The following is a 25,859-nucleotide window of genomic DNA, read 5'->3' as shown; positions in this document are numbered from 1 at the left end:
CTTAATTTACTTTTCACTCATTTTATTTAATCAAGCGCGACTTTATTAAAACAAACCCCCTCCCACCTCCTCAGGTGTGAAAGCCCAGCTGTGGATCTGGCGTCTGTCTTCTGATACACAGCGATCCGAGTGGCCGTGAGTCACCCTTAGAGCTGGGCTTCCTCCGCTCTGAAAAGAGAAAAAGTAAGATGTATTCCAGGGCCTGGGGCAGAGCTCTGCGGTGGGAAGGCATAGGAGGCCGGGCAGAGGAGGTGATGAGCTGGTCAGAAACTGAACTTGGGAAAGAGCATGGGGAAGGATGCCACCTCCAGGGACAGATGTGACATTTCCAGGGGTCACATAACCCTGTTCTCCTGACCTGCGCCTGCACTTTTTGGCTTCATTTCTAGCGAAGCTGTCAGGAACCCAGAGTTTTCTCGTGGAGTGCTCTCCCCATGCTCCCGTTCAAGGCAGAGAGGAGCGAGGCGCGAGGCACGGGCAGTGTTGAGCAGGTAGCGCTAAGGAAGCGGAAGCTCCGGTAGATCCTGCATTTCAGCAGCTTCTCGGGTGCTGTGTGGCAGCATCTAGAACGGGCACTGGGAAGGCAGAACTCTGTGAGCTCAGGGTGTGTTCCAGACATCGAGGGACACAGCCCACCTGTGGGTCTCAGTGGGACACCCATTCTGCACGTGCATGTCACTCTCCCTGGGCTGCCACAGCCCGTCCGTGTGTCTCTTTCTAACCCCACACTGCATGCATGGCTCAGATGCTGAGTTATATAGCAAGAACCCTCACAAATACTTGTTAGATAGTGAAAGGAATAGCTGCAAAGCCTGCTAAGCCTTCCTGAAGGCTGTTGACTCTTGGCTCCAGATCTTTAGTCATCCTCTGTATTGGTGAGTGTTACCTCATTGGCAATGGCAAGAAAAACACCATCTGTACTCAGCACAGTGTTTAGAGCTGGACCAGAGGGGTCCTACCCTGACCCTGAGCATTTAAGAGCTCCTTCTGCCTTCCCTGGCCTTGCCCTCACCACAGGATGAGAGTCTGTGAAAATCAGGTGATGTGCCTGTCCACAGTTTGCACCCATCCCTCCAAGAACATTCTCCAGACACCTGGGATGCCAGAATTTCCTCCCCCAGTGACCCTGAGCCTCTTTCTGAAAGCTGTGTGTACCTCTTACCCAGGTCCAGCTACTCCTGGGCAGGCTCCACCTGCAGGGTATGCATCCCTATGTCCATTTCATCCGATCTGTTGAATCTGTGTGTAGAGGCATTCATAGCGCCCTTATTATCCTTGCAAAGTCTGTGGGATCTGTAGTGATTCTCTGTTTCATTCCTGATACTGGTAATTTATGAACTTGTGTCTCCCTTCTCTCTCTCTTTCAGTCAGTCTTGCCAGAGATTTGTCAATTTTATTAGTCTTATCTTTTTAAATCAGCTCACTGTTTCATGGGTGTTTTCCATTGTTTCTGTTTTCAGTTTTATGGATTTCTGCTCCCTCTCTCTCTCTCTCTCTCTCTCTCTCTCCCTCTCCATTTCCTTTTATTTATTTATGTCCTTTCTTCCACTTGCTTTGGGTTTATGTGGCTCTTCTTCCTCTGGGTTTTGAGGTGAGCGTGTCTGTTGTTGCATCCTGCATTTCATGCTTGCCTTCCTGTTTCCTCTACTCAGCTATTAAGGCCTGCCTGTGAACTTTTCATTTTGGTTTTGTGTTTTTCACTTTTAAAACTTCCATTTGGTTCTTCTGTATATGTCCCATTTTTCAGCAGAGGCTCTGTTTCTTCATTGGTTTCAGGCTGGTCTGTGGTTGCTTGTTGAAGCATTTTTATCATGGCTGCTTTGAAATCTTTGTCAGATAAATCTAACATTTCTGTCATCTTGGTTTGGTTTATTTTTTCTTTTCTGTTTGAGATCTTCCGGGTTCTTTGAGCAACTAGTGATTTTTTTTTAATTGAAAGTTAGACTTTTGGGGCACTATGTTATGAGACTCTGGACCTTACGTAAGCTTTCTGTTTTAACAGACTGGGACTCACATGACTCCAACCTAGGAAGTGGGGGGCCCCCTATTACTGCAATGAAGAAAGTTGTGAGGCTCTTCCTGCTTGCTGGGGGTGGAGGCTCCCACTCGCCGTGTGGCCTCCACTAATCCCAAGCAGAACTATGGTCAGTTACCCTGGGCAGTGGTCAGAGTCCGCACTGTCCACTTGGAAGTGGACAGCACCCCTGTGGGGAAGTTGGGGCACCTCCTTACAGACTAATGAGGGTGGAATTCTAGGCCACCCACACAGCCTTTACTGGCATGGGCGAAGGTGGGGCCGAGGTTTTTCTGCATTGTTTGGCCGAAGTAGAGCAGTTATCGTCTAAGAGTTTTCTGTCCCTTCCCTGGTCCTGTGGCTAGAGAAAGCAGGCTTTTGTTGGGACTTATTTTGTCTGTGCCTGCTGGAATTTCTGGGTTGCTGATTTCTTCGGTTCCAGGTCTAGTACGCATGAGGAAGAGGAAAACCCAGAAAATTCTCCACCATGTCGTTCCTCAAGTCCTGAGGTCCTTAGCCATCCTGCCTCCTTCTCTCTGTCTGTCACAGTCATCCTCTGTGAAGTGTCCAGGGTTTTCAGTTGTACTTAGTGGGAGGAATAGGGAAATACATGCCTACTCCATATTCCTAGAAGAGAAGAAGGATGCATAACACATGCACCTCCAGGATGTAATCAAAAGATACAGTATTTGATGACACAGACACACCATACAAACACACACACACACCACACACATACACTCATATGACACATACCATACACACCCACAAACCACACACACACACTCACACACATACACACACACACACTTATGCATGCATATGTACATATTATTTTACAAAAAATATACTGAAGAGTACAGAACAAAGCCCGTTGTGCTAGGAGGACTTGGGTGCTGAGAGCAGTGTCTGAGGATGCTCTGTCAGATGTGACGGGTTAAGTGCCACCGCAGGCCGTAGAGTTTACGACTCCAGTGTTACTTTGAATACTTCAGATTTTAAATAAGTTTTAACAGGAAGAGCAAAATTGAATGGAACCTTTCAGATGTTAAGGGATTTCACTGTATCTTTCCTAATTGACATACACATATATTTACAATGGTAAACCTTGAGATTGGTAAGGACAGGGAAAAAAGACATCGTGTGATCATTGGAGAAGTACACAGGATTCAACTTAAGCTGCATGAACTTAATTCTTACTCCATCAGGATTTTGAACAGTATTTTGGAGTGAAGATTCCGGTTCGATACTAGAATATGGCATACGTGAAAACTGAAACCCTCTTTTTTTCTGCATTTTTAAAACTTTCAATTAAAAGTTTTAAAGACGTTCTTCCATCTAGAAAGTCACAGTTGTTCTGCCCACAATAGGACCTTGTCAACCCCTAATCTGTTCTCAGTTGCGAGGAGTCAAACAAACACTTCAGACGCAGAAACTGAAGTGTTTATTTGAAAAATACTTGTTGATGGTAGTTAAGCTGTCCTGGTGACGAGAAGGGACCTTTATGCACCTGTAAACCCAGGAGATGTCTGGGCCAGAAAGAAGAAATAGGAGCAACTGAGAAATGTGCCGGGACTCAGTGTTGTCCTTTTCTTCTTTGTATTTTGTTATTTCACATTTACTGATCCTCTTAACCCACCTGCACATCAGGATCTTGACCAATTTCCTTTGAGATTCCGACTTTCATGAAGAAAAAAGATGATGTGAAGAATAACTGTGATTTGAGGTTCTGATAAAATGAAGCCATCAGATAGTTTTTCTTTTCGGTCATGTTTATTTTTTTATGTGGTCTCACTATGTGGCACAGGTTGGCCTCCAGTGTCTGAGCATCAGCAGTCCTCCTGCCCCGGCTGCCCCAAGTGTGGGGATGGCAGGTGTGGGCCACCTCACCCAGCCCCTATGTTTATTTTTAAGGATATGTTGTGTCTTTATTTCTGTCTTCTGGGACTGTTCTTATTCCTCTGTTAATAAAAGTAATGATTTGCCACATGTGTCCAGCTTAATGAGCACCAACATTCGTAATCTTGTTACATCTTTAGGACAACTGGTGAGGGAAGCAGGGGTGAGATGAACTTTGGGGCATAGCCCAGATAAGGGGCATGCTGAAACAAGTCGATGGTACCTGGCTGGGGGGAATGTGTATGGAACCCCACTGCAGGCTCACCGCCTCTGGCTCACGCCTCTTCCTTGTTTCTCTACTTTGAATGTCACTCCATGTCAGCTCTGTTTCTCATTTCTCCAGCTGTCTATGTGACTGGCTCCACTTACTCCACAGAACTTAATAAATTGCAATTTGTGGTACCATGCATGTACTTTATCATGTATTGCCCATGAAAATTAATGGCAGAGACTTCACTTCGGAAGTATGTATTTCAAAAACATAATTACACTTGAAAGCGAGCAAGTTCAGTTGTATGAGAAGGAAGCCATTGTGATAAAACTTCGGAGGAAGTGACTTACTGTAACCGTAAATAGTGCTAGTAAAGAAAGGCCTGCTGGTGGGCCGGGCGCGGTGGCTCACGCCTGTAATCCCAGCGCTTTGGGAGCCCAAGGCAGGTGGATCACGAGGTCAAGAGATCGAGACCATCCTGGTCAACATGGTGAAACCCCGTCTCTACTAAAAATACAAAAAATTAGCTGGGCATGGTGGCGCATGCCTGTAATCCCAGCTACTCGGGAGGCTGAGGCAGGAGAATTGCCTGAACCCAGGAGGCGGAGGTTGCGGTGAGCCGAGATTGTGCCATTGCACCCCAGCCTGGGTAACAAGAGTGAAACTCCATCTCAAAAAAAAAAAAAAGAAAGAAAGAAAAGACCTGCTGGTGAAGGCTTGTTTAGCAGAGTGCACTGACTGGTGACAGGAACGCTCAGCAGGCACGTACGTACCTCCTCAGGGCCTCAGAATGTCTTCTACAGTCTTAGCTTTTGCCAGCCTCCCAAGGCAGGAGGAATGCAAGCTGCAGGGGAGAAAGAGTTTTTATTTATACTGAACTTATTTTTAACATCCTAAATCTTCCCAACATCCAGGTAAAGCAGTCTCTTTGGTGTGGCTCAGCGTTTTGAGAGTTGGGCTTTTTCTGTGTCAAATCCAAGTGCACTCTCTTCTCTGATCAGCCTTGACTCTCAAGCTTTCTTCTTCCTGAGCACCAGTTATAGGGATGTTGGACTTTGGTCTGTTCTGAGTAATATTCACTCCGAAATTGAACTTTCCCATTTCAGTGGCTGTCACTCTTCCACCAATAAATCTGAAGATCACCCTTTACTCTTTTAACCTTTTTCAAAAGCTTCCTGTGCAGAGTTTTGTTACTAGTATTCAAGGAACCCCAGCGCGACTGCTCAAAACCAGACTCTTCCGGTTTAACGCTGTTTGACTTTTCCTCCTGCTCCCACCCTCTGTGTTCTTAGATGTGAATGTACCCTTTAAGACACTCAGTAACCGGGTGATATTTCAATTGCACAAACAGTAGGCATGGGGCTTTACTTCCCCCTGGGTACTGTGCATAAAGCCGGCCTAAGTAGCTGTCCCCTTACCTGGGTGCTCATCCAGTCGTCGGGGGTGGGGGTCTGGGGTCTCCACGCTGTGCAGTATGGGATGGAAAGACCACCGATGATACTCATCCTTCACCTTCATGACGAGTGTTCTCCATGCAGTCACGGCAGGAGGCCCCGTATCTTCCCACGCTCATCAACTCTTGGTTCTATGGAGCCTTTTACATTTTATAAATATGATGGTTGGAAGTGGCATCTCCTCATTCTATTTCTTCTCGTTACATTTACTGAGTTGAGGAACTCTTCACATACTTGCCAGTCATTTAATTTTCTCTCGCTCTGAACTGTTTCTATTACTTGACTGTTTCTTGGGTTTGGGCTGCCTATTTTCTCTTGTTGATAACGTGAGCCATGTAGTCCCCCAATTCGTACAGAGAGGTATTTGACAAAATTTCACCATGTCAGTTTTATGAAAATTGGAATTGGTTATTGCAGGTGTGTTAGTCCATTTGGGATGCTGTAATGAAAGCCATAAGCAGAGTGGCTTCTAAACAACAGACACGTGTTTTCACAGTTCAGGAGCCTGCAAATGCAAGAGCAAGGGGCGTTCAGATCCAATGTCTGGTGAACACTGGCTCTCTGGTTCATAGAAGGTGTCTTCTTGCCAAGTCCTCACGTTGTAGGAGGGGTGAGGGGTCTCTCTGGGGTCTCTTTCATAATCCCATTCATGAGGGCTTTGCTCTCATGACCTAATCACCTCCGAGAACCCCCTCCAAATACCATCACACTTGGGATTAGATTTCAACATAAGAACTGGGGGGACACAACATTCAGTCTGCTTCGGTAGGTAAAGAGAAGGAGCTGACTTTAAATCTAGCAACATCACTGAACTCTCATTAGCTTGAATAGTGTCTCTTCGGTTGGAGTATCTCTGTATAGGATTGTGTCATCTGCCCATCCGCCAATAAGGACTTTTTTATCTTCCTTCCAAATCTTATACACTAATTCCTTTTGTTTTCTGACTCTTTCCTTCTTCTTTTTTGTCTGTAAGAACATTTAGTACCACGCTAAGCAGCTGTGATATCAATGGGCATCTTTGCTCCTGGTTTCAAGGTTTCTCCATTGAGTGTGTTGTTTACTGGATGTTTTGTAATATAGCCTTTACCAGGTCGAGGGAGCTTTCTTCTAGTTTCCTAAGGGTTTGTGCAGAAGGTGGTGAGCTGCTCAGATTAGTGTTTCATAGGCTACTGTGGCCAGGGAGGAGGCTGCTGCAGTGATCCAGGTATGAGATGAAGGTGGCAGCAGAGACAAAGAGAAATGGACACAGTAGAGAAACACTACTGTAAAATTAACTGGACATAGATGATAGATTGGGTACAGGAAACATCCCAGCTGGCGCCTTGCTCTTGGCTTGCACAATTAGACGGATACCATCTGTGGAGTTAGGAAATCCTGCAGGAGGTATTGACATGTTGACATGTCAATTCTGACATGTTTGAGGTGAAGTTCTCACAATAAAATGTTGAGTGGATGTTGGATGCGGAGACCTGGAGCTCAGAAGAAAGTGCCTGAGAAAATTGCATTGTCCAAAATTGCCCACTGCAGACAGCAAGGCTGGAGGAAATACGGTGCTGGGACAGAACAGCCAAACCTTAGAAACTCTGTAACCAGAGCACAAACTACAATAATAACAATCCCAACTTTGAATCCTGGCATAGAAGAAATACATTCAATTCCCAATAAATGGAATATGCTGCAGTACGTACAGAACTTTAATAAGGGAAAAGAGGAAGGCAGCTAGGGACAGGACAGGTAAAGAAAGATCAGAGGACTGAGCCTCGGAGCCCAGAGCAGACATGGGGCAGTTGCAGGCTTTGCAAAAACGCAGTGATGCCAGGTCACCATCCTGTGCTTGTTTCTTTTGCATGAAGATCCAGATCCTGGACACTTTCAAAGCCAAACACACTGCCAGACAGGACCAGCAGAAGACACATGGGGCCAGTGGACATGCAAGTGTGTTCTCGGTGTCTTGCTGTGCCCACCTGTGCCACAGTTCTTTATGTTACAGCACAAACCTGCTATTACATGGAGACTTAAAACGTTAGAGCATCAGATAAATTGGCTTATGGCCAATGCAACTTTCATATCATATTCACACCTACTCAGTCGCTAGGTCTGTCAGTGACAAATGTGTTTTAGAAAACAGATGCCCTGCAGCAAACCAGCTGCATTTCGTCAGTAGCATGCCCATGCCTGGTCAGCTCTTTTTGGGCCAGGCGTGTGGGTGGCGACTGCTAACTCCCTGCAGGTGCATCTAGGAGCAGACACTGACCTTGGATCACCTTGGCTACGTACTGTACGCTGTGAACACCTCACAGATTGCTGCTCTATTTTAAAATCTCTTACAAGCATGAGTAGTACTTAAAATCACTGTGATTTAGGATATAGTTGAGCTTGTCCTAATTCAGGGGGAGAATTGTTCTTTTCCAGATGTAACTCTTACCTCGGTTATACAAAGTCAAGTTCCAGCTCCTCAGCTCTCTGAGAAGGGTGAGCCAATATCTTCTTATAAAATGAAATAATATCCAGAATTATATTTAAGCTCTTCTGAAGACAGCAGCTGGAAGAATTGAAATTGTCCATAAAATATGCTACCTGAGAAAAGCAGGCACACTATTCTGTTTCTTTGTAAGTCCCATTCCATAGCTCTATAATTTCTTCCATTCTCCTTTTGTTTTTTCCTTGAGTGGAAAAAAAATCCCTTAAAGTAGAAAGGTACATATAAGGTGAATTGAATTGCAGAAAAGAAATTGGCAGCTGCAGCTTTTCTGAACTGTAATCGCAGTCAATGCAGCTGTGCATTCTTCTAAACAAAATCCTGCTGCTTTGATTTCACATGCCATGTATCACTTCATTTCCTTCATATTCTTTCTGTGAAGAAATGTGGAGCAACCAAGAGGAAGACTTCAAAAGAAAAAAAGATCTTTTTAATGACACAGACTAAGAAAGAAAAGACATCTCTCCTGTGTCAGCCTCTTAGATGTAACCTGCTGTTGAGCTGCCTTAGTTTTGATTATAAACTACCCGGCGTCTCTCTCCGATTAATGTGGCAACCTGAGAAAAATCACGTTCTAGGCTTAATAATGAAGAGAATATGAATATTCTTTGAATTAAGAAATAGTCTCAGCTAATGTTAATGGAACCCTGTGTACGAGACAGAATTCCAATCCAAACAAAGCGAGTACCCCTCCCACGCAGAAGGTGATCGCTAATGTGACTCAGGTGTAACAAAAGGTAATTAACATTTGAAATGTGTCTAGCTGTTCCCATAGTGACATAAGTGGGAAAGGAGTTTTAATCAATACGTGTAGCCATGGGCATCCATATATGAATGAGCATTCTGCAGGTGATAAAATTATAACAGGTGATAAACACGACTTTACCTGTATTGTCGGTAGATGAACATTATGGCTAAAAAAATGACTGATTTAGCTCAATTCAAAAGGGACAGATATATTGGAGAATTGGAACCAATTATGCTGTGTGCACACCTGCCCCCTTCTCTAAAAGAAGGCGTGCAGTTGCAGGAAAACCCTTGAACCCTGGAGTGGAAGCCCCTAAGAAAGGAAATTGGAGAGGTGTATTGCCAGGAGGAAGCAGACGAAGAGTTGAAGGAAACAATCACGTCAAGGGAGAGGGGGACGTGGAGTTCAACGTGTGCCAGGCTTTCAGGGAGATGGGTTTTATAAAGCAGGAATCACCAAGCACAAGGCTCAGAAGGAGAAATATCACACAAGGGGTTAGGGACGTTCTTAGCACACACTTCAGACGATGCTATTTTATGCAGTCCTAATGAAAAGGAAAATGGAGACGTTACTTTCTAACAAACCCAATATAATCATACCAGCAGATTCCTAGGGATGGTCTTGAAAAGGATACATGAAAAGGTGAAAAGCAAACCCCAGGGTGAAAGGGAAGAGCATCTAACTATAGCATCAGAAATCATCAGCCCCAATTTAGGTAAAAGACATGTTTAAATATTAAGGTTAATATAGATGTCATCTTACATTATACCTTGAACAATAAAATATCAGTAATGATTTAGTGCCTCGTGTAAACATGGACATGTGCAGTGTTTCACGTACAACTCACATCTGAATAGCCATAGCAACCTGTAAGGTAAGCATCGACAGGACTTCCACTCACAAGATGAAGAAATGACAGCTCTGGGGTCCTCATGGGCTTCTCACGGTCACAGAGCTAGCACGTGGCAGAGCCAGGACTCAGAAAACCTATTCCAGGCTTCCCAGCATTCCTGTTTTGGGAACACACAGTGCAAAAATCATAAAGAGAAAGCAGAACCTATAAACGTGAAACGTCTCCTTTGCTCTCCCTATGGTTCCGGTCCCCTGGCCTCAGGCAAGTCTCCTTACTGATTAGTTGTGTATTTTAATCTATGACTTTGCAGACTGCAAAAATGTCAGAAGACTGTAGACGGCCGAATGAAGCTCCAGTTTGAAAAGCCAGAATTCAGTACCTTCTGCACATCCCAAAAGCACAGGCTTGATAGTCTTACCATTCTGAAATGGTAATAGTCCATTTTCAGCAAGAATTGGTTAAAACGACAGCTGATGTGTGTCTACAAAAGAAACAATGATGGAGTGATAAAGAATCAGCCGTATCAGACTGACCTTGTTAACATCAACAGTCTGTTCAGGAAAATACACTAGGGTGTCTTTATCAACTAGTTACTCAGGGATAGAAGATGGAGTCCCAGCCATCTGACTCATTTATCAACCCAAGGAAGAGCGTCCCTGGCCTGGCACTCTCCTGCAAGACAAGCAGAGCGAAGTCCACCAAGCTGGGCTCCCCTTTTGTCCTGGCCACCACTCAAGGGACAACCTCCTTCCACACATTCACCGCCTGTCTCTCCAGTCCCAAGCACTGGCCTGCTGGCCATCCCTCCTCTCTGGTCAGCCCTTCCCTTGAAGTCTTCTCTCCAGATTCCTCCTGCTTTCCTTAACTGGAATCTGATGGCACCTGAGAACCCACTTCCTCTGTGATCCTCTCAAGTGGATCCTCTCAATTTGCTCTCTTTTTGCCCCGAGACCTGAGTGCCACGTGCTTGGTCGATGTCATCCTTGCTCTTCAGGGAGCTTTCTGACCACAGCCTTTCTATTAGCTGGACAAAAATTTCCTTCTTTAAATCTCATGCAATCTGACAATACCACCTGTGCTCTACTCTTAGGAGTCACCTACTCCATCTGTGTTACTATGGCACTCAGTGGGGTTGTTGAAATCCACGCCAGTCTTCCTCACCATCACCACGCCTGCTACCCACTAGGTGTCTTCCACATCCGCCTGAAAATCACAGCTGACCACCTGATCTCTCCATTCTGCTGCCTTCTCATCTGTAGTGATGTTTTTCTTTTCTCCTCCAAATTAGCCATCTATTCTAAACTTTGTCATCCTGTGTTACATGTAAATTTTCAGTGCTGCAAGGAAAAGTCATCATTGGGACAAAGGATCTCTCAGCAAGGCAATCTTTACTCCTTGCAGAAAGAGTTTCCTCACCCATCTTGCTATGTGAGTGCAGTGAACAGAGGGAAAGCTGATGTATTTATCCTTTACGCATTTGGGGTCGTCCTTACTGCTGTGTCAGATCTCTGTTGGTTGGAGCCAGACCTCACAATCTAAACTAAAACCTAATTGGCTAACAACTTCAAACTTTTCTAAACAGGTAAAAGCAATGGAGAACGAAAAGGAGGGCTAAATAAGGAAGGGGCAGAGGCTGCGATCTGGGACATGCCTGTGAGCACATCCAGCACAAGTATCTTGGTTAAAGTACAAGAACACAGAATGCATTACGTGCCTGTAAGTGTGTCCAACAGCTACATAGGATACGGCTTAACAAAAAGCAAAAAGGCTTTGAAGAAAGTATTTAGAACAAACTATTATTTCTAACACTTACGATTATTCTTTAACAAGAAAGGAAACTTTGAAGAGGCACTTTTCTACTTCCTACATCCTGGAAACTTGATCACTTGTCATTGACAAAGTCATTGAGCACATTGTGTTGCCTCCATTTCCTGTCCTCCCACCAGGTTGGTTGAGAAGCCACAGCGCAGGTACCTGTCCTGAACCTCCCACCCTCTGATGAGTTCACCACCACGTCCACCAGCCTTCCTGTCAGCAGTTTCTTCCCTCTCCAACAGTCAGTAACTACTTTACTGCAATGTTCAATGGAAGTTGCCCTTCAGCCTTTTAATTTTTATCATCGGGGAAAATCACAGCCCCAGAAGAAGCCGAGCATTTCCTGTTCTTCGTGTCTGTCTAGACCCTGACAATTCCTGAGAAAGACACACACTGGGAAGATTAATACTATAAAAACGCATGATGCCCAACGTCATCAGCCTCTGAGAAGTTCTCTTTATTCTGACCATAGCCCTATACTCACTTGACTCTCTCCACGATGACTGTTTTCAACCTTCTCCGTTGACCTCAGCCTGACTTCCACTGGCCAGCATTCTCTCCAGGAATTGACCTTGCTTCCCACTAGACAGAATTTTTTTAGGAGTCATCACTTAGATACATCCTAAAATTCCTACCTGTGACCCAACAGGTTTTCCGTACAGCCACCCATCCTCTTCTTCTTCCCTTCCGGTGATGTGACAAAGTGCCTCACCTGCTACACAACTCAGGACATTTACAACACTCTGTTTTGTGTCGCACTCCTCTCTCTGGTTGGATTCTTTTTATTTTTGTGGAAATATGCCCCAGCATTTCCTACGTCACCCATGTACACACATGCGCATTGCACGGCACCCAGACCCTAGTTCCTTAGTTACTCCCTTCTCTGTACAGCAGGTTCTTGTAAAGAGATGTAACCACAGACTCTCTTCCCATGTCCTCACTGTCCTTCCAGTGCCAGTCTGCATTTCTTCCACTATCCATTCATTCCACACATAGTTGCTGAGTCCTCCTCGTGCCAGCTCCTGGCCCGTTCTCTGGGGCAACAGGAGACAGCAGAGCGGGCAGACTTCTGTTGTAGCTGAGGGAGCGGCCATCTGCCTGTGTTGCTGTTTGTGTGTTTCCGTATCTGTTTCAGTTCAGTACAAGCCAAACGCTGGAGCAAAGACACTTCAGAATATTGGGACTTAAACAGGAGAGATATTAGCCTCCCTCCCAGAATCTGGCCCAGAGCTGGACAGTCCAGGCTGGCATGGAGTCTCTGCTCTACCAGGCCATCCAGCGACTGGGGTTCCCTCATCTTCTTCCTCCACTGTCTTTTAGGGTGTGGTTCTTGTTTGCAGAGTTAAAACTGGGTCACTTTCAAAGTGGGTTTTCAGCCTTCAGAAAACAGAAAAGGAAGAAGTCTAGGATGGTGGCTTCATCTTTATGGAGATTCCCTGGGAGCTTGTCAATTTCCTCATACACCATTGATCTGAACATAGCCCGTGGCTGCTCTTGGCAGCATGGGAGCTGGGAAATGTGGTCTCCGTCCCCAGCCGGGTGGCCGTGTGCCCCGGGGAGTTCTGCCATAGTTCCAGCCTACTCGATCTGTGGTCAACTTCTTCTCTCATTTCTATTTCCTGGGTTGCACTGTAGTTTATTTCCAATGTGGAGATACCTGATAGCTTATATGAGTCTTTTTTATTAACTCTTCCTTCTCCCTAGACAATATTATTTCCTCTTTAGCTGGTGTGTTAGTCAGGGTTCGCCAGAGAAACAAAACCAATAAGATGTGCATCTCTGTATATGTATCCATACACACACGTATGCGTACACACATACATCACACAAACACACAGAGATTCTATAAGGAATTGGTTCATACAACTCTGGAGGCAGACAAGTCCAAAGATCTGTGCGGTTGGCAGGCTGAATTCCCAGGAGGGCCCACGGTGGAAGTTCTAGTCTGAGTCCAAAAGCCTGAAAACCAGGAGAGCTCTGGTATAGTTTGAAAGCTGGAAGGCTCAAAACCCAGGAAGAGCTGGTGTTTCCAGTTGAGTCCAAAGGCAGAAAAAGACTGCTGACCCAGCTCAAGGCAGCCCGGCAGGAAAGGGTCCCTCTTGGCTTTTCTGTTCTGTTCTGGGCTTTGACTGATTGGGTGAGGCCCACCCACACTGGAGAGGGCATCTGCTTGACTCCATTCGCCGACTTATACCTCCGTCCGGTCCCAGAACACCCTCATCGACACATTCAGAATAACATCTGACCAGTATCGGGGCAGCCGGCAGCACTGAAAAATGACGCAGAAAATGGACTGTTTCAGCTGATGAGCATTTGCCAGGTGAAGGAAAAATGTTGCAGGAAATGTTTTAATGGATGGTTCAGGGGCAATGATTTGAGTTGTGGACATGTTCCCTGAGTTTCCTGGGGAATATCAAAATAAACGTTTCTACCAGAGAGTGGATATATTAGTCTGAAACTCCGAAGGTAAGTCTGGGATAGAGATAAACTTGGAGAAATAATCTGAATAGAAATGAAGCATTTCCATCTACCTATTCAGGTTTCCAATGAGCATCTCCCATCTCTCATTTCTGATCACTCTGTACTGAGGCAGTCCCCACCCAGCTGATGGACCACCACCCAGATCTCACGTGGGGCTGCTTCCCCTCCTCACCCAAACCTCACATGGGGCTGCTTCCCCTGCTCCTAGATCTCACGTGGGGCTGCTTCCCCCCCTCACCTAGACCTCACATGGGGCTGCTTCCCCCCACCCAGATTTCACGTGGGGCTGCTTTCCCCCCACCCAGATCTCACGTGGGGCTGCTTCCCCCCCACCCAGATTTCACGTGGGGCTGCTTACCTCCACCCAGACCTCACGTGGGGCTGCTTCCCCCCGACCTTGATCTCACGTGGGGCTGCTTCCCCCCACGGCCTAAGTGCTAGGGACATCCTGCTGTTTCCTGGAGAGCCTCTGGAGCCTCTTTGCTGCTGGTCCCACTCGGCTCTTCCCCATATCAGAGTCAGTTGCTGTGAAGTCTAAAAAGACTGTCCCCAACCTTTTTGACACCAGGGACCAGTTTCATGGAAGAGAGTGTTTCCATGGAAGAGGGGGGAGTGAAGGGAGGGGAAATGGCTTGGTGACAAAGCTGTTCCACCTCAGATCATCAGGCATCAGATTCTCACAGGGAGTGTGCAACCCAGATTCCTCACATGTGCAGTTCACCATAGAGCTCACGCTCCTATGAGAATCTAACGCTGCTGCTGATCTGACAGGAGGTGGACGGAGCTCAGGCTGGAGAGGTCGCTCCCGCTTGTCAACTACTCACCTTCTGCTATGTGGCCTGGTTCCTAACAAGCCACGGACCTGTACCAGTCAGGCCTGGGGGATAGGGACCCCGGTCTAAAAGACACAATCAGAAAAGTACATTCTTTTAATTAAAACCCTGCAAGACCCCCATTGCACTTAGGATAAAACCCAACATTTTTAACAAGGGCTTACCCCATTTTCTGGCCAGTTCTGGCCACATGGATCTTTGTGGGTCCCTCAATGACAGCACGCTCTGGGTTGTCTCTGGCTCCGGGTTGATTCTCGGGGAGGTTCCATTTGTGCTGTGTTTGTTTTGCCATTGGGTATTCTTCGTGTGGGCTGCTCTGCTTACTTCTCTTTGCCTGGAGAAGCTGGACTCACCTTTTGAGTTTCAGTGTAAGCGACCTTTTCTCAGAGAGGACGTTCCTGTCTCTCCAGGCTGGGCTCAAGTCTTCCTGCCTTCCCTTCCAATAGCAACGCACTGCACGCAGCCGTATCGACCGTATGCAGAGATTTGCCAATGTCGGTATTTGCTTAGTGACATTTTCTACACCAGAGTGTTAGCTCCTTGGTGGCCAGGACAGCATCTCTCTTCCTTCACTGTGTTTCCAGAGCTGGTCCCACAGCCTAAGTGATTAATATCTACTTATTGACTAAACGGATGCTACAAGCAGAATTCTGTAAGCAAACAGCACATGCATCACACCGGCATCTAAAGCCCAGCTGGGAGGAGTGGAAAACACATTAGGTGACGGGACGGCAGGCATGCTCACTCACTACTTCTGAAGTGAATGAACGACCTCCTTTCTCTATCAACATGGAAAGACGTAGTAAGTGAGTTCACAGTCACGCATCAGGCCGCTCAGATCATCACGCTCTGTGGCATGGTTCCCACCAACAATAGCTTTCAGCTAGAGACAGAATTGCTCCAGCAGAATGCCGGTGATACTTAAAGCTACGGGAAGGTAAAGCATTCTCACCACGTAGGGAGAGGTTCGCATCCGCTTCCTGGATTCTGTGACTGCGACTTCAGAGGGCAGTGCCCCCACCCAGTTCCGCATGGTCAGGGCCTCAGAAAGTATTGGACAAACTCTTCTGGGGCTCGGCTTTGTTCTTGGCAGTTTCAGACATTTTTTTTTATCCTGGACGTTACTAGAAATCTCTCCACAATGTAACTAGTTAAGGAATCAAGAGCCATTGGGGTAGTGATTTTATTGTATTGGAAGACTGTGAGTGGAGAAAGGGTGGACAGAAACAGATTACCAAGTCTTCCAAACAATGTGGGATGTTCCCAGCAAGTTCCCCTAAAGGATGAGCAGTGCAAGCCGGTTCCCACGACGGTCAAATGGTCTGCCAAGTGAATTTCCATCTTGAGTCTCTGGGCATCCGCATGGCAAATAACCTCCGTGTGTGGGAGGAAGAAGGCGTGTGGACATCCAGCCCTTAGGAGATATTCGGGCCGTGAGCCCCAGTCATAAACTGGTTCACTATCCTCTTGTCAAAATGACTCAAATTCCTGATGAGCCGCAGTGTCAGACAATGCACAACAGACATTTGATCAATTCTGTCATTTCACAGAGTGGTGAGAATCATAGTTGAGGGAGAGAGGAACTTCTCTAAGGTAGAGGACAGAGGTGTCTAAGGAAGAGGTGAGGTTCCAGCCCTCACTGGCAAACCACAGGAGTGACCTGTGTCTAAGGGGTGTGTCTAAGCACGGTGAGTGGAACTGGTTTTTCATGAATTGCTTATTTTCATGGGCTTTCTCCCTCAAATTGCTGACTCCGATTAAGCCATTGTTTGGAAAAGCCCAGAACAGAAACCTAGTGGACATGCCTGGAGTTTGAAATTGACGGGCAGGCTGTATTCACAGGTTGCAAACGTCATGTTACATTAGGTGTGTGTGGAATTTTAGAGGTGCAGCCTTTCTAAAAACTGCATCCACAAAACTGCTGCAGACGTTTAATAAACAACTTGAGTGTACTTTAGATCTCCCCGGCCACAGACTGGGTGAGAGATCCCGAGTAATCAGACTTGGATCAGTTCACAAAGACAGAGCAGGGAGTCCTCCTGGGGCGTTGGATGGAGCCGCAGGAGCCTGAGTGCAAGGCTCAGACGCTCCTGTCTTCCATTTCTTTAGTAGAGGCCCTGCGGATGTGCAAGGAAAGCAGAGCTTTAAACTTATAAAAATAGTCTCCAGAATACACACACAACTAAGGATGTTTAAAACAACAAGAATCACTTCCGCTTGTTTAGCAGCTTGATCTGCAGTCTTCTCAGGAGAGGAGAGGGTCCCAGAACACATTTATCTGGGTTTCACAGGCACTGGTGGGAGGTGAAATCCAATCGCCGCAGCACCTCCTCCGAGGGGCCGTGCCAGGCTCGCCTTCTGATTTGGGCTGGAGACAGGCAGATTTGCAAGGGAACAGGTGGTCAGTTTCGCTAAACTTGCCACCCAACGGAAAGAGGAGCCCTATATTAAGCACTTGACCCCGAGGTGTTGGACTGAGTCAGTTACTAAAAGTGACATTGTCATATCCTTGCCACAATCAACTGCCTCTTGCCCTGTTCTGAGTTTCGGATGATCCCAAGTGACAGTTAGCCTGAATGTTTGCACACTCCCGTGGAGGTTTGCTCTCCTGAACATGGAGGAGTGAGATTCTACACGCTTGAAGAGAAAGACAGTTCGGCTCCCCGGCCAAAATCGTCCTCATTTCCAACTTAGGCAACATGCTCTCTCTCCTCCGCCAAGCCTTCTCTAAGTTCTATGGGCTATTGTTAGTAAGTACCTTGTTTACCTTGTTAAAAAGCACTTTGGAGCCTGCTGCGCTGTTTGGTTTTGTTTTTAAGATGGTTCCTGATCCTCTCTGGAAGCCAGACAGGCCGGATAGTTAGGTGACTATTTTGGCATAATAACGGATGACGTTTGTAACCTTTTTTCCTCACTTCTTAATATTTTACTTAACATGCAACTGAGAGTAGGATTCTTTTTAGCATTCGATTTTCTCACTTTTTCTGTCCGTGTTTATTCTACTTTGTTTTGTTCCTATTTATCCTTAAACTTTGGCTTGTGAAAGTTTCCTGCCCGCAGAGCACGTGCTCTGTCCAGTGTTATTCCGTCTTGTCCTCGGGTCTGCCATGGCTGGGCTTCCATCGTCCGTCTCTGCACACGCTGGGCCCCGGGTTCGGAGTTTACAGAACACCTCCCCACAGCCTCTCTTTCTTGGGCACCTTTTCAGTAGGGGGAGCCTTTTGTTGGTAGAGAGCTTGAGCAGAGGTAGGAGGATGAGCTCTGTCTGCTGCCGCTACTCTTTTTTGACTGCTTCTTTCCTTCCTTCTCACTCTATTGCCTCACTTTACCCCTTTTACTCTTCCATTCTTCCCTTACTTCATCTTCCCAAGACAACACATCTTGCAGGGGGACACTTGCGGGAGGTGGGGAAGCCACACGTCGTCCACTTCTGTACATCCTCCTCTCGAATGTCATTTAATCTGATCGCATGCTTGTGCATTTCCCGCTCTCTTCCCCCGACACGGGATGTCCTGTCCTGTAACTAACCCAGAGAGAGGGAGGATTTCAACCGCCGGGCGACTGCTCCCGGGACGCACTGAATAGCTGCCCAGGAGCCTGAGGCCTGTGTGGCTTCCTCCCAGCCTCACGTGCGTCTTGATCTCTCATTCTGGTCTTTGTTTTCTCTTTTCCCCTGTGTAAGCGTATAGAAGATGGATAAACATAATTACAAAAATGCCTGCAATCGAGGTAGCACTGTTGTTTTGTAACGTGCATTTGCCTCAAACCAAAGGAGACTCCAGTCCTTTTGAAGATGAAATATTTAGATAGGCGTCCTTAGAGAATGTCATACGTCATGGCATGCATGGTACTCACGGCGGGGTGCAAATAAATCACATCAAAATGTGGAGTAAAGTTAAGAACACGTCACGGAGAGGATCGGCACTCCCTGGGCTCCAAGGGATGAAGGCTTCTAACAGGGCAGCAGGGACGGTCCCAGCTGAACTCAATGCCCTGAGAACCAGGAGGTGAGATGGGCTTGTGTGCAGGAGAGAGAGCCAGGAGCAGGGGAGCAGGGAGCACAGCAAGGAAGGTGCTGGGCGCCTGGGGCAGGGAGTGACACACAGGAAGTTATTTTGGGAATCGCCTGGCAGGTCTCACACTGGACTTGAGTGGAGAGAGACAGGAAATGGTTTTGAAGGTTGTTACAGCCTGAGTGAGTCATAAATGAGGAGGGCCTAACCTGGCGTGAGGGCGGTGAAAACAGAAGGAAAGAATCCAGGGAACTCCTGAGGTCCAGTCCTGGCAGCACTGGTAGTGGAGGCTGGAACCTGGGGTACCATTTCCAGGGCACTCAGGTGGCAGAGCCAGGTAGAAAAGGAGCAACAGCGTGACGACAGCACAGGTCTCCTAGGATGAGCTGGCAACGCCTGAATCTTCTAGAACCAACGGTTTTTTATTTTCTATTTTTGTTATGTTTTAACCATCAAGAATATATTATATAAACTATGTACTCTTGATTATTATGCTGTTTACTGCTGAGGATCAAATTATTGATTTAATGCTTTTGTATAATTAATGTCCTTTGTAAAACATTAGAATCAAGATGGCATGCCACAGAATAACCCTGATAAACACTTGTCCATGGCATGCCTGTTCAGGGTCTCTGTGGTCAGAACTTTTCCCTGAGAAAAATGTGAAGCACAGATCTGTGTCTTGGATGCAAGCCCACAGTTCGTATTTATACATGTGGCCATTTAAATCAGAAACAAGTTGCTTCTAGGACTTGACACACTGCAGGAGCGGCGCTCACTAAATAGATTGTGTACGTCGTTTTACAGCTGAGGAAACTGAGGCTTATCTAGAGGAAGGGACTTTCAGGAGTGCAACCCAGGGAGTCTCACTGCAGAGCTGAGCCTCTGTCCCCCCCTGCCCCCCGGGAGCAGGTATGCCCTCATCCACAGAGAGGAAAACCAAGGCTCACAGAGCTGCATCGAGGTGTCAGAGGGCACCTGGAGTTCCCATGCGTGCAGTGTGGACTCCCTGGCCACAGCAGCAGGACCGGGGGCCTCCTGGTGAGGCGGGTGGGCCCAGCTTGGCTTCCTGCCACTCAGCCTTGTGGCCGAATGTTAAAACTTTGGTGTGGCTTTCCCTGGTCACGGTGTCCTCAGTGTGAGCACAGAGCTTTGCAGAGCAGAACCCTCGTGGGACGGAGCGGCGTCTGCCAGTGCCGTCTTCACACAGCTGCAATTGGACGGTTTTCTTCAGAGGCACTGAACGTTTGCCTATGAAATAGGGGGACATCTATCAAAATGCCCAAGGCTTCCAGCAGCTATGTGAAATGCCTGCACTCAGTCTCCCATGCCTGTCCCACGAAGTCCCCTGGCCTGCCTGGAGGGGTATCGCCTCTGACCACAGGGCCAGCAGAGTCCAGCACCTACAAGCGCAGCAGGGAGGAGCGGATTCCGGGATCCCCTGGGGAGTCTGCAAATCGGAAGTGGCCATGCTCAGTTTAACCAAGACAGTTTTCTCGGGATCCTTATTTTTCCATTCAATTAAATATTTATTGTGTGTTCCATGGCAGGGGCCTGTCTGCAGAGAGCTCCGGGAACGCTGTAGGAACGTCTGGGGGTGTTCCCTTCATCCTGGGCTCCTGGCCTTGAGTTCACCTTCGTGTCCATTTCAGGCCCCAGTTCTGTTTTCAGGACAGGAAACCAGCCTTTTCCGTGGGGGTAGAGAAGCGGGGTAAATCCACGTGGAAACCTGGTGCGCAGCTCTGGGAAAGCGAGGGCTTTGGTCGGGGCGGCCCTTTTGGCGAAGCTTCCAGGCCCGGAGCGGCCGCAGTGTGCTCACCTGGGCGGGTGGGGAGCGCCTGCGCAGGGCTGGCCTTCGGCAGATGGTCCCCCTTGTACTTAGAGGGTTTCCTTTGTTTTCACCGATGCTGTTAGCGCTGGAGGAAGGGGGGATTTATTGCCACTCAGCTGAAATCTCTTGCTCTGCATTGAGGCTATTCATCGCGTGGGTGTTCTTCTAACTTCATAGCACGTAATAACTCAGTCCTTGTAATTCTTAGGAGCACAATTACAATCTCATTTTGCAGATGAGGAAACCGAGGCAGGAGACAGCCCCCACCCCACCCCACTTGGGTCCATGTGAGCGTGTTGGTGTGGGAAGGCCCCAGGCTGCCTCCCAGAGGGGCTCCTGTTGTCTGGCTAAACTCGGGCATGTCCTAGCCCCTAAGCACAACCGAGACTTCAATGCTGTGTGTTGCCAGCCTCATGCTGACCCTGTTGTTCCTACTTCCCTCCCCCTGCCTGGGCGTCATGTCACCCCTCATGGCAATGCTGTGTGCCCCTCTCCTAGCCACCTGGTTCTCACTCCTTCTTCTCCAAACCCGGTGATTTCGTTCTGCTTGTTGCTGGGGGCACACGTGGCTCTGGTTAATCACTCGGTCCTGACTGTGGACCCAGCTGCCCATTGGTCCTGACTTGTGGACCCAGCCGCCCATTGCCAGCTCCCTCTGCAGCCGCGCTGGAGGTAAGACTGTGACCCTGGCAAGGCCGGGGCTGAGCGGAGGGGCTGGGCAGGTGGGAAATGAGCAGGAACCTGACATCGAGGGCCCCGGCGGGGAACCTGTGCAGTGTCCCAGCAGCCAAGCTTGTGTCTTTTTCAAATGCCCCCCAAAGATCCACCACATACTAGCTTTAGTGAGCAAGGGAGACACCCAGAGACCTTGGAGGCAGGCAGAGCAGGCGAAAGAGCGCCCCAGCTGCTCCACTGCGAACCTGGAAGCCCTGCTAGCTCCTTCGACCTCCAGAGACCCATCAGGGCCTCCCCATCCCAGACACACCCCTCCCACCCTGAGGTCAGCGCCCTGTCCCCTCCTCCTGCCTTTTGAATACGCCATCTCCTCCCCTGTGTCATGAAGAGCAGCCCAGCTCTGCCCCCTCCTTCCCAAGCCAGCTCCCTCCCACCCCCTTCCCTTTAACAGAACCTGCCCCGCCGTCGTGGTCTGGGGGCCTTTGTGTCGCGGCCCATATCTTCCAGGTCTCGCTCCTACCGCAGGGGGCTTAGAAGCATTCTTTGGACCTCACATAACCCGAGATTGATTCTGGTGAAAGGCAACTTTGCATTTCTGTGCACACGCATTAGGCAAATCCTGATAACGCTCCACACCAAGCCCCCGACGCAACGCTGCGCCTTATTTAAACGTGCGCGACTTAAATGTGTTTGTGTTTGCTCTTCAGCACAGAAAATCGAAGTTCAACAAGCCACATCTGTGCAAATTAAAATGCCTGGACTGCTGCAATTCAAATACTTCAGTAAACCATCTTAATAGAAAAATAAATATGTGGAGTCAGCTGGCTCCCGGTAGAGCGTTGGAATTCTTCAGTCAACAAATTTCCCCCAAAACCACCTCTTCCTTTTCTTTAGCTTCTGGGTAAAATCCCGCTGGCTTCTGCTAGTCTCCCTGCCCCGCTAGAGCAGCAACAGGCCACACTCATAGGCGGGGAGGTGCCACTACTGTTCTTTTAGTAGTGAATAGACACAGCACGGCTGACAGTCGGTAATGGTGCCTTGTGCTATCAATCTCCTAAGCGCTGGGGCGTCGCTGTCTGAGCCCTGCGTCTCCATGGCCCAGGCAGAGTCGTGGGCGTCCAAGAAGCCAGGGCAGATCCCTGGGTTGGCTTCTGTCTTCCTGTGGTTATCTCAGTAGCACGAAGAGTGGGTGCAGACAGAGCTGTCTGCTCTGCAGCCAGTCAGTTCCTCCCCACCTGTACTCGGGTCCTGTGCTCCCCTTGCCCCTGTTCTATCTCCTTCAATCCTCAGGTGATGGAAATGGTAGCGATGCCCTGGATTTGTGGCCCTAGAAAAGGGCCCTGCTGTAACTGGCACATGTTAATGCATCAAATATGAACAGAGCTCCTGCCACGGGTGCTGCTGTGAGCCCTCTTAGCGTGGTGGAGGAGATAGCTCCTAATCAGGCCCTCAAAACACCACACAGTTAAAAGCGGTGATGCAGATACCATGGAGATACAGGCACAGACCCAGCTCGGCCAGGCAGCAAGGCACCTTCCTAGAGGAAGCCAGGAGGCTGAAGCATGAGCAGAGGTGGGCCAGTGAGGGGTAGGGAATTCTGGGCAGAGGGAGAAGGAAAGCTAAGCCACACAGGCTGCAGGATCAGGTGCACTGATGGGCCAGGTCCTGTCAGCAGATGACACGTGGCCTGTGTAAAAAGCATGTGTGCTGGCTCTAGTGTATCTGGGACAGGCTAGTTTGGCATCAGAGGTTTCAGAAGGTCACACCAACCTGCTTGGATTTCAGGGTTCATTCTGGGTCATTTCACCTCCCTGCACAAAAGGAACTTAGGAGCCCCCAGATGACATGGATATAACCCTGGGCCAGAGGGTTCCACAGTAGAAGACGTCGGGCTGCTTTGTAGGGTCTCCACACATCCTTGTTCCCAGTGACAAATTCTCATGCCTAGTGCCTGATACCCACACTAACTCCTGTTCCTGGCCGCAGGACTCCGCAGGGCCAGCCTTCCGTTGCATAGGACTGCCCTTCAGTCAGTGCTGTCCCGACCTCTTCCCATCTCTTTGGGGTGTCTCTGCCAAATAAGATTCTCGCTCCTTCTGTAGGGTCTGGAAAGCACCTGGGTGATCCCAGTCATTTGTTCTCATCAGTCCCAAGACCTAAGGTTGTGAATGTAAAGACCTCACAGCCCCTTCCCTAGCCCTCTGTCCCCACCCCCCGGAGCACGGGGCCATCGCCTGTCACCATGCCGCATTGTCTGCAGGCTCACTCGGTGTTAGGTGGTGGTCCGAAGTGGCAGGAGGGGCACCAGGTATCCAGCCGTGTGAACCCAGCTTGAACCTCAATCCTGCAAGGCTCTCTGGCATAAGAAACGTGATGCTCATAGCATTATCTTGAGGGTCAGGAGTGATGGTGCTCGGGGAGGGTTCTTACAAGAGCTGGGAGGCAGCAGGGGCTCAGGGAGTGCCTGTGGATTGGAATCCAAGATCTTCCTAATCCTAGGGAATGAAACTGTACTGCAACAGCTCTCAAAGATGCGCAGCCTACGAATCCATCAGCTTTCCCCCATGAACCTGGGGCAGAAAGGAAGTCAGGCCTCTGGGATCCTTTGACTGGTCCCAAGGGTCTGAGGGAGGACGAGTGGGATGAACAGGGATAGAAGTGGCCAACAGATCGCTTTAACCATTGCCTTCTGCGGCCAGCACACCTGCCCCGCGCTCCATCAGGGTACTGTCTGAGCTTCTGCAGTGCTGAGCGCCACCCACTGGATGGGGACTTCCATGGAAGCAGGTTGGCCCTTGCAGGGCCCTGGAGCTGCGGCTGCACAGCGATACCCGCTCCTCTTGCACGGGCCTCCCCGCAGCCACCCGTGGCTCTCAAGTAAGGACAGCCTCTCTCAGCCCCTCCTCTGGCACAGTGTTTCTTGTTGCTTTTCAGTTATGTAAGACATTCTCTTATTATAGATTGGAAAGAAGCAGAACGGGCATTTTATTAACAAGTAGGCTCAGAATTTCTCTTGAAAACAAATCAAGCGTGTCATCCTTGCCCAGGGGCCACGCTAATCTCTTTATCATTCCAATTTTAGTATATGTGCTGCTGAAGCCAGCACTCCCGCTACTACACACTGGGGTCTGTCGGGGGAATGGGGAGGGACAGCAGGGAGCGGGGAGCTGGGGAGAGAGAGCATGGGGAGAAGTGCCAGATAGAGGTGAAGGGGAGGAAGGCAGCAAATCACACTGCCACGTGTGTACCTATGCAACCATCTTGCATGTTCTTTAGATGTACCCCAAAACCTAAAATGCAATTTAAAAAAAGAGATACATATTCAGGAAAAAAAAACAAATCAAGGTGTTTTGGGGGAAGCATGACAGATGTTCAAGTTGGGAGGTAAAGCCGATGTGGGTTGGAGGCCAGGCTTCCGGGGACGGGGCTGACTGTGGATGCATCCAAGGGAGGCTGCCTGAGCAGGAGGGCGGAGAGTAGGGTGAAGGCTTGAGGATGGCTGCACCCAGAGAGTCTCCGCCATTGGTCCCTGGTTTTCCTGGTGGTGCAGCACAGGTGAGCCTCAAATTAGGTCTTAGCCTTCGAAGGGCAGTGGCTTTACCCAGGAGAGAACTCAAGAGCGAGCAGGTGGTAGGGTGGAAGAAAACAGGTGTGTTGAAGCAGCAGCTTTACAGCTCCGTGACTGCTCCTGCAGGGCAGAGCCACCCCCGGGCAGAGAGGAGCAGCTCAGTGCAGGCCTGCCGTCACATTTATACCCACTTTTAATTACATGTAGACTAAGGGGCAGCTTACGCAGAAATTTCTAGGAAAAGGGCAGTAACTTTGGGTCGTGGGGTGGTCGCTATGGAAAGGGGCAGTAATGCTTGGATGTTTCCATGGTAATAGTAAACAGACACCGCACACTGATGGGCACATCCTGGACCCCCATCCCCATGTTAGCTGGTTCTCGATTTAGTCCGGTGTCTAAACCCCACCTCCAGAGTCAAATCCCACCTCCTACCTCACTGGGGACCTTGGGCCCTGTTACCTGTTCTCTGTCCCCAGCTACGTCTAGATGACAAAACCTTATAGACGCCTCCAGTTCTTTTAGGTTCCTACAGGAGCGTGGCTGGGTGGAGTCCAAGATGAGCTTCTGCAGGGTAGCCCCGTGTTGCTGCCTGGTGTGCTCTGGGTCCTGCGGAGGGAAGGGGAAGTGCCGTGGCTGCTGTGGGCCTGTCTGCGTGGGGGTCGGGACCTTAGGGACCACAGCTGCAGAACACCCCAAGTACCTCTCACTGGCTGCTCCTCCTGCCTCTCCAGGCTGCCCAGCCTCACCTGCCAGGTGCACGCCGACTCACGTGGTCGGAGGAGAATCAGCCAGAACAGTGGCAGAGTGAGGCCCAGGATGAGAAAGGCTCCAAATGCGTTTTTGTCTGTGTTCTCTGATGTGCTCTGACACGTCTGTGTCTACACGGTTATCCAGAGTCATCGATTTCCCTGACGGGAAAGCACGCTGGGAAAAGGAACAGTTATTGATTAACAGAGGAAAATATTTGAGTCCTAGATTGTCCTTA

At 48.7% G+C, this 25,859-nt stretch overlaps 1 protein-coding gene, 1 long non-coding RNA gene and 1 other non-coding gene across 6 annotated transcripts in view; 1 reads left to right on the top strand and 2 right to left on the bottom strand.

Moving 5' to 3' along the window:
• Positions 1–25,859, top strand: part of RPS6KA2 (ribosomal protein S6 kinase A2) — a 494,183-nt gene that overhangs the window by 154,686 nt on the left and 313,638 nt on the right. Inside the window, exon 1 of one of the 4 annotated variants that reach the window (XM_078370455.1) lies at positions 17,329–17,537. The exons of the other annotated variants lie outside the window; for them this stretch is intronic. Coding sequence (XP_078226581.1) covers positions 17,487–17,537 — 51 coding nt within the window. The 5' untranslated portion in view covers positions 17,329–17,486. Of the gene's footprint in view, positions 1–17,328; positions 17,538–25,859 lie in introns of those variants that run through there. 4 annotated transcript variants of the gene reach the window in all.
• LOC128931864 (uncharacterized) lies at positions 21–25,687 on the bottom strand. Its single transcript, XR_013534681.1, has 5 exons — positions 25,575–25,687; positions 25,334–25,480; positions 14,952–24,994; positions 14,779–14,852; positions 21–13,742 (listed from the first exon to the last, which is right to left on the bottom strand). It is a non-coding gene; the product is annotated as an uncharacterized LOC128931864 (long non-coding RNA).
• On the bottom strand, positions 24,309–24,412 carry LOC118153312 (U6 spliceosomal RNA). Its single transcript, XR_004742563.1, has one exon. It is a non-coding gene; the product is annotated as a U6 spliceosomal RNA (small nuclear RNA).

The sequence above is a fragment of the Callithrix jacchus genome, chromosome 4 (genome assembly GCF_049354715.1).
Source record: "Callithrix jacchus isolate 240 chromosome 4, calJac240_pri, whole genome shotgun sequence".
NCBI lineage: Eukaryota > Metazoa > Chordata > Mammalia > Primates > Cebidae > Callithrix > Callithrix jacchus.
The sequence above is the reverse complement of the archived record's forward strand: the minus strand, read 5'-3'. Positions and strand labels throughout refer to the sequence as shown.